At 28.5% G+C, this 9,208-nt stretch overlaps 1 protein-coding gene across 1 annotated transcript; it reads right to left on the bottom strand.

Moving 5' to 3' along the window:
* Positions 1-799: 799 nt before the first annotated feature.
* Positions 800-8,893, bottom strand: LOC132054898 (LOB domain-containing protein 19-like). The gene is made up of 3 exons (XM_059446853.1): positions 8,362-8,893; positions 1,914-2,091; positions 800-1,194 (listed from the first exon to the last, which is right to left on the bottom strand). Exons 1-3 carry the CDS (start codon positions 8,689-8,691, stop codon positions 1,085-1,087), a joined length of 618 nt encoding a protein of 205 aa, XP_059302836.1. The 5' UTR covers positions 8,692-8,893; the 3' UTR covers positions 800-1,084.
* Positions 8,894-9,208: the final 315 nt, after the last annotated feature.

Here is a 9,208-nt window from a genome sequence, read left to right as displayed (position 1 = left end):
AAATGCTCAAAAAAAGAGATTGGATTGTTACATGTATAATGTGTGTATTTACACTGTATAACTATGTAGATACATTATTTATACATTATATAATATTGTGAGACTTTTTAATTTGTGATTGGAAGGGATATATATGCACAAATATATATACAGTGTAGAAGTGTATAACCAGTTTATAAACTATATATAACACAATGTATGAGGGTTGTTATACATTGTTCTACTAAACAATTTGAAAATTTCAACAACATAATTATTGATTTATTCTATTAAAAAAAGTAGTGTGATTTTTGTCCAGCGTTGTTCGAATTTTGGAAGTTATTCATATGGGGATTTCATTTCCTCTGGAAGATGAGACAGGTGAAGGACGCTAGTGAGATGAAGCGTGGCACTAAATTTATATATTTAATCGGCTAATTATTGTAACTAGTTTCTAGTTTACTGATTGTTTATTAATTTTTATGGCGACAATAATAGACTATATTCGGCCGCTTATTTCTGTAAAGTTCTCTAATAATTATCTGCATTAATATTTACACACACACACACAAAAAAAAAAAAAAAAAAAAAAAAAAGGAAAACAAAGAAAAACCTTAACTAATTTCAAATTTATTGGAAATGCATCTCTCTCTCTCTCTCATAAACACACAAACAACCAATTAACAATATACTTACTCACACCTACTAATATTTATATTAAATGACAATTTAACTATAAGAATCACTAATCACAGTGAAAATACATACTATCACTTAATATGATTAAATAAAAAATTTATACGCGCTCTTGCATTCATTTGTATGGTACAGAAGATACCAAGAATAAGTTTACACCAAGATGCTACATTTTGTGTAATACTTACTTTAAAACATCATATTAGCCTCACTGGCGAATTGAATAAAACTCACTTAGGCAAAAGACAAAAATCTTAAGCAAGAAACATTCAGTTACACTAATCAAGAAAGAAGTTCCACAAAATCCATACAATCACAATTAGTATACTCAACAAAGTTAAATATAGACAAAAGGGAGTTAAATGATCATCATCTTCATAGAGCTAATCATGGAGCTAGGTACACATCTTCATGGTGAAGGCCTGAATCTAACTCCAGATAAGTGTCTAGAAACGAACTCTCGAGCTAATGTGTGGAGGTCACAGTTTTCTAGTTCTTGATCCAACAAGTCACTTAAACCTGTAATTAGGGGTGACAAAATTAGTCCATAAACATATGACCCGTGCAATCTGTTCAAGTGCGTGTCGTTAACCCACCTATGCCCATTTTGACCTGCCTAAGTCAGCCCATATACAACCCAAATTGACCTATAAGAAACCTTATCAAAAAAAAAAAAAAAATTATACTCTCTCTGTCTCATATTAATTGTCACATTTCACTTCTACAGAGTCAAACTAAAGGAACTTTGAACACATTCTAAGCTATGTTTTTTCATCATATTTAATATGAGAAGAATGATGACTTATAGTCTTATAGTGTGGTACTTTTCGTATCGTTTTCGAATATCTAAATTTTCATTTTAAAATATTGACTTAATAATCAAATTTAGCTTGAACGTTAGTCAAATTGACTATTAAAAAAGGAAATATAACAAATATTTTGGGATGGAGGGAGTATGTTATATATATATATATATATAGTCATATCATAATAAGAAAAAACGTTTTATTAGATATGTTATATATAGCCATAATAAAGAAAAAAAGTTTTATTAGTTACTTAAGAACAAACAAACAAATTAAAACTCAGTCAGTGAGAATTAGATGGGTTCATTTATGACCCGTTTTTTAGCACATTCTAGCATCCAACTCATTTCAACTCAAGTAACTTTTAGGCGGATGAAAGACCGACTCATTAATTAACTTACCCCATTTAATCCGTCCATTTAACAACCATACCTGTTATGTCTAATTGTGGATCCATAGTAGTCGATGATATGCTTGAAGTACTGCAGAACAGGTCTGAAGATGATTGCTGCAGCACTGTCTGAGTTGGACTTTGTTGCGGCATAGGTAGTTGGTGCAAGGTGGAAAGGCGGGCTTGAACATATGCTAACTCGGCTTGCAAAGTTACAACCTACATGTATAAAATTAAACAATGAAGATGGAACTGTACGTTTTCTACTACTCAGACACTGTCATAAAGAAAAGATCTTTTTACCTTAATAAAACCGGTAATCTATAACAAGATAAATAAATTGATCGTTAGAAATGGATAGTTTTACATATATAGTCAGTTGGATTCACTGTCTACCTTTTTTAGCCAGTATATACAGATTATACACAATTATGTACATATTATACATGAATTATACATATATTTTATTTATCGTTGGCTATTTTTAGTTTGAGCAGTTAGATGAGTAGCTATTTAGGTTTATTCATCTTAAAAATTTATTTCCACCTATATATATTGGTTGTGTAACATTTTTTTACAATATCAACGTACCTTAATTGTTGTAACATATAACATACCTTACTTTCCATATTAATCAAATATATATGAATCACCTAAAAATCGTTACAAGTAACTATTCATAAAAAATGAAATTAATATAACCCAAAAAAGTAAGATAGGTTACATGCGCAACAAGTTAAAGTATAGTGATATGTAAAAAATTCTTTTATACTACTAGCATTTTATAAAAGTTAAATCCAAACGATATATGTGAAGCATTACGTTTTTTCTTTTTAAATTCATAGTTAAGTAATAGTACCTCTCTATAATTGTTATTCGTTATAACAAAACTTCACTATAATGGCCTGATTTTCTTCGAAACCGATTTTTCATGTTATATTTTAATTTTCTATAACAGCATTCTACCGATAACATCAGTGACATTCATTATAGCGGTACACTCTTTGTAAAATTATTTCTCTATAACAGTCATACTCAAATATTGTGTAATAATATTTTGTAAGAAATATATTATTTATAAAAATGAAATATTAAAATATTTTTGGTAATCATCATTCATGTCATGAAGAGCCTCAACCTAATGCGACTTGGGGTAAGATAGAAGAGGCAATGTTAAGCTCTTAGACAGTGGGAAAGCTATTGAATTCCCTTTTGTTGAAAGTTTAGACAAAAATCTTCGTTAATTCAAGCGTTATATTATCACTAAGAGACTGAAATTTATGAAACAACATACAATATTAGAATTCTTACGTCAAACTTGAAATATTTAAATTTACAATTAATTTAAATGCATATGCTCCTTAGATTTTAATCTTTTATCTGTACGATACAACTAGTTATGGATTTATTAGTCTTTTTAATTTTTAATTAATGAAAGATTTTAAAATTAATAAGTATTTTGCTTTAGTTTATAACATAAAAAGTACAGACAAATAATTGTTGGCGTATTTTTATTTATAACAGCTAAATGAAATTTAAACATCAAATGTCAGTATACACACATAACTGTACCTCACTATAGCAGCTATGAATTTTCAGATAAATGCTGTCATTATAAAGAGGTTTAACTGTAGTAATTTCTTATGTTTCAACACCTAGTATTGGAATCTACAACAAACAAAATAAATCCTTAAATCATTATGGTTGATAAACAGTTGTATGATTCTATGATTATTAAACTAAATCTTTCGAGGCTTCCACCCGCTTTAGACCAGAAAACTTACCTTAACGTATTATGTTCTTCTAAGTAGTAACTAGACGGCAGCACGGGCCCAACACTTTGGATTATAGTATATCTATGTGTATGTAGTTGTGTTTGAATAGTGATAATATATATATTTTATATTACTAATAAACATACATAAGTTTGCACTATTTTTATGTATATATAATATGTTCAAAACACAATTAATATAACATTGTTAATTCCTTTTTAAACAAGTTTCCTTTCTTTGAGACAAAACAATAGCAATATTTAAGCATAAGTTGATACTTTGTTAATTCAACTAATTTAAAGGTATAAAATATTCTATTGTTAATGTATGTAGATTGGACCTAAGCAATACTTATTATTTTTTGTCAAATTTTGATTTGGATAATTCTAATTCAAATTATTAAATTAATTTTACATGTTTAAAATGAAACAAAGTAGAAATTTGATTTCTCTTTGAGATAAAATAATAGCAATATTTAAGCATCAGTTAATACTTTTAATTTTAATTCGATTAATTTAAAGGTGTAAAATATTCTATTGTTAATGTATGTAGATTGGACCTAAACAATACTTATTATTTTTTATCAAATTTTGATTTGGATAATTCTAATTCAAATTATTAAATTAATTGTACATGTTTAAAACGAACAAGGTAGAAATTTGATTTTCTATTTAAACGAAGAACTACTATTTTTTAATTTTTGGTAAATATTCTTGGTTTAGCTCATTTTACTTGTCGTGTTGTCTTTTGCACGATTTTTTAAGGAAACGTCAATTAGAATTATAAATTTATAATTTGATTAATTTACCTTATTAATTATTTGATTTCCATTTAATATTATTTTTTCTTTTACGACATTAATCTCTTTTCACATTTATTAGAGTAAGGAAAAAAATGAAAAAGCAATTAAATTCTATCTTATTTTAAAATATAAATAAATAAACATAACAAATAAATGACATAGCGTAATAGCAAATACAACAGTTAAATATCTAAATTAGATCTCAGGCTAATATAAGAAAAGAAAGGAAATTATATGATTTAGCTACTTAACCTTGTGAAGAAAAGCAATAATATGGGGTCTATGTTTTTTGCTGTACAATAATTTCATTTGATCCCACTAATGGGTTGATACGCATGTAGCAATGAATCAACCATTATTGACTTAATGGGGATACTTTGAGAATTACATGAGTATTGTTTGATTTTTTAATATGGGGTGCATGTTTTTTTTTTGACATTGCTTGTTTTTTTAATATGGGGTCCACTTTTTTTTTAATATTGCTTGATTTTTGTAATATGGGGTTCACTTTTTTTTTTTTACATGAGTTTGAAGATGGTGGAGTTCGCTTCTTCTTTTTTTTAAATATTACTTGATTTTTTTATTATAAAGCTCACTCTTTTTTTTTTTAATAAAGAGTGACTGACGATGAAGCATTGGTAAAACCCATAAAAATAAGATAAAGAGTAAATAATACTTCGTGGAAATGCATAGAAAGTTAATGTCAGAAAGCTTAATTCTGGTCTTGGGAATGTCAACTTTTGTGTTTATCTCCAATAATGGATGGAACTAGCAAGTCGCATATTTGCTTTCTTACCTAAAATTAAAGAGCGTTGTGCGTATGTGACCAATAATGGACACTTCGAATTGTATTTTATTCCTGAAAGAACATTGAATCTTCCCATGAATTTGAAGTAATAGGATAAATTATTACTCCCTCAGCCAATCTTAAAGGTCACTTTAGCTCTTTTCCTGAAATTAAGAATATAATAAATATAAGATATAATTTATTAAGTTGTCCCCTATTTAATAAAGGTAAACTAATTTTTCTTTTAACGATTTTATAAGTCTTGAATTCCTAGAATGATAATTGTTTTGGGAGAAATTTCTTGAGTTAAACGACATTTAAAATGGGACGGAGAGAATAATTTATTTTAAGCATCAGATACACAACTTCATTAGATCCATTTTAAATGTCGTTTTAGCCAAGCAAATTAAGTCCAGAATAAAATGTAGCTTTAGAAAATCGAGTAGTTATTTATTCAAATCTAATCTTTCTATTCATTCTGAGCGGAGATAAAGCACAGTTTTATCAAATACTTAACACTTATGATTAATACAATTAATTAAATGATTTTTTTAAGGATTGCGTCAAATTTTTATCTTGTTCCAAAATAAGTGATATTTTAGAATTTCAAGAAGAAATTAATTCTATTCTTCCAAACTTACCCTTATTTATTATCAAGAATCATTAAATAACTTTTCTTTTTTCTAAGCATTAATTAGGGGTAAGTTGATAAAAACACTCCTAATTTTCTAAGAGTGAGCAATTTCTTAAGGAGCGTGCATGAGCTAAAAGAGACACTTATTTTGGAACGGAGGAAGTACTACTCTTTGCATCTGAATTTTCCAGATCAACACTTTGTACTAATATGTAGTGCATAGAATTTAACACATGGTGTGCATTTAATTCCTCCGTGAGCTAGGAAACAAAGAAAGCAAGAAAGTCAAAATATTGAACAATGAAATATTTCTCGAGCTGCTAAAGTTGGTTAGGGTTACTTATTAGTACCGGCAAGCAAGACAAAACATTTCAAAGTCTACATCCATCAACTATTCTATTCCAGGTTCTCTCTTTCTTGCAGAGGCACAGAAAAAAAAAAGGTTAGGTAAAAATATTTACGCTCTCAGTATAATTTAATTCATTATACTCCTTTCGTCTAATTTGATATGAGTGTCACTTCTTCTCAATGTGATATTTTTCACTTTTTTAGGGTTAAATAAAAAAATATTTTATCGCAATTTATTTGTATGTCCATTAGATATTTTAAATTATTAATTATTGTGATTTATAGTAATTTTTAGTATGCAATTTCTAAATGTGTAAATTACTTTTCAAAAATCCTTAAAGATTGTATGTCCAAATTCACGGTCAAAATAAAGAAGTTTGACTTTCAAAATCTGAACTGCGTCACATAAATTGAGATGGAGGGAGTACTATAATTGTCTCAAACTTTTAAAAGTCATTTTTAATAATTTATTGTAATGATTTGTAATATTTTCCGTATAGTTTTCAAATAGTATGTAAATTTTATTTTAAAATATTTGAAAACTCTATTCCCGAATTCATAATGAAAATTAAGTAAGTGTTTGGCATAGAAACCAAAAACTTTTTCACTTTTTTTAGAATTTTGGAGTTAGAGTTAAAGTTGTGTTTGGCCATAATTTTTGCATATAGTATTTTTTTTTGTTGAAATGTACTTGTTTTAGTTGTGAAAAAAATAAAAAAGAATTTCGGAAAAAAGTGAATAATTCTTATGGCCAAACGAGTCCTAAGTGTTTTGACCCTCATACTCTGTACTCCTTCACATAAATCGGAAGGGAGGTATATTAAATTACACCACTATCATATTAAGGGTGTCATGAACAATTATATATTATTATAGGTCAATAAACTAACATGAGGGTGTTAAAAATCTTTATATACTTAATATACACAACTTAAACTCAATGCAGACAATTTGTGAACTAAACTTATGAGCTTATATTTGAGGCTAGGGTGCGAGGACGGATGATGGGAAAAGTCCATAATAGTGACCGTATGTTAGTAATAAATGAAGAACTAGTACTTGTATCACCACTATTTGTTAGCAACTTGTCAATGAGCAGTAACAAGAAAGACCTCTCAAAATACCGTAAAGAAAAAGCCTCAGACTATTTTGAACACATCGACGGTTGAGAAGTTTCAATCATAGAAGTTTTTTCTGTGATCGTTTTGACAAATTTAATAATTTATGTGATACATTTTTCTATTTAGTTCGTCCCAAAAAAAAAATGATATATTTCTTTAATTGAGAACAATTTAACTTTAAACTTTAAATTTTAAGCTTAACGATATTATCTATAACTCCACAAATATTTTTAGCTCGTTTTAGACATCAAAATTCAAAGTATTCCTTTTTTTCTTAAATTTCGTGTTCAGTTAAACTATATCACATAAATTGAGACGGAGGGAGTATTAGATTCTGAGTCATTGAAAATCCCACTGTTTCAAGAAAAATGTTATCCACATAAAAAGAGCCAGCCAAGTTTAGCCAATCCCACCTTGATAATTATTTCAGAAGCTTAAACATTTGGATACAACTCTTTGATCCGTTTAGAATGCCGGCTGTTGATAAATCTTGGAATCATTTAAGTATTTTGTACCAAAATAAAATAAAGATTATGTTCAAATTGCAAGTTATGGGGAAAAACCGTAAATCTATAATTGTTTGATTTCTCTTCTACCACACTTCTTTAAAGGGTACTCTATAAGTCTTAATTTTAAAAGAGGTAGCTTACAAGGATGTAAGCGGACACAAATTTTGAATTTTGAATTTATGCGTTCTGAATTTATAAAAAATGTATCTTATTGTGTCTGGATAAATTATATATGCGTATTCACTGAATTTTTTCATACAACTAGGCTTTGGCTGAAGCTTCGGATTCTAATTGACCAATAGCTATAACTCTAGCTCCGCCTCTGCATGTAAATCATCACACTATATGATCTTAAAAATAAATATACAACTTATGTTTAGTAAGATTATCGTCAACGTAGATTATGTATTTATAGTTCGAAGTTAAAAATAATAAGTTAAGTTGAACTCACAAAACTCACCTTAATTCCGTCCTTGCAAACTTAAAATGAAAAAAAGAACTTAAAAAACATACCTGTTGTTGAAGAGTAAAGATGTGACCAACACAACCATAAATAGGATCTCTAACTCTAGCCAGTGCCTCATAACATAGAGTAACAACAGCATCCAAACGCTTATGTGCTGGAATTCTAAGCAGCAATTTAGAAGCATTACTAGCTCCAAACACCTTATGTACAGCAGCAAAATGAGCAGTACCTTGATCTGAATCAAAATAAGGTGCAAATACACATCCCCTTACACACTTTCTTCTAAGAAACTTGCATGCACCACAAGGCCCACCAACACCACCACCAGCATTATTATTGTTGTTATACTGACCAGCACCACCACAGACACCGTTCATATTTTTTCTATATTTATCTATGTGTGGTCTTGTGGTTTTCAATTGCCTAAGAGAGATTTTGAGCTTTGTGGGGTCTTTGGCAAAATGGAAGAAGAAGCAGGAAGAGAGCTAAAGATTTGGAGAGATGGGTTTTTATTTAAAAAATTATAGAGTAAGAATGAATAAGGACACCAATTAGCTACTTTTTGTTACTACAAGTACTACTATTTGATTAGCTAATTCCACTTCTTTTTTTAAAAAAGAATTTATTATTGAATACGGAAGCTTTTGGTAGTGGCTCAGTTGATAGACCAAGCAAGAGAATTTTCTTCAACCATATTTAAAGTATTTATTTTTAGTGCACGAATATAACAGCGGAGCCAAAATTTCCATTAAAGAGATTCAATTTTAAAAAAAACAGGCTAAATCAAACTTGTATTTCAAGTCAAGGGGATTCAATCCTTATATTTATCATGCATTCTATTTGTTTCAACATGTAATATACATGTATAATAACTAAATATTTTTAATAAGGGGT

Source organism: Lycium ferocissimum, chromosome 4 (genome assembly GCF_029784015.1).
Source record: "Lycium ferocissimum isolate CSIRO_LF1 chromosome 4, AGI_CSIRO_Lferr_CH_V1, whole genome shotgun sequence".
Taxonomy (NCBI): domain Eukaryota; kingdom Viridiplantae; phylum Streptophyta; class Magnoliopsida; order Solanales; family Solanaceae; genus Lycium; species Lycium ferocissimum.
Note: the sequence above shows the minus strand (reverse complement) of the source record. Positions and strands in the feature narration are given on the sequence as shown.

Bases quoted from the DNA above. Each gene is read 5' to 3' on its own strand.
- LOC132054898 (XM_059446853.1), bottom strand. From the start codon at position 8,691: ATGAACGGTGTCTGTGGTGGTGCTGGTCAGTATAACAACAATAATAAT. The intron at 2,092-8,361 runs GTATGTTTTTTA...TTATACATGTAG, and splicing joins TCTTTACTCTTCAACAACAG to GTTGTAACTTTGCAAGCCGA. The intron at 1,195-1,913 runs GTATGGTTGTTA...CCCTAATTACAG, and splicing joins TCCACAATTAGACATAACAG to GTTTAAGTGACTTGTTGGAT.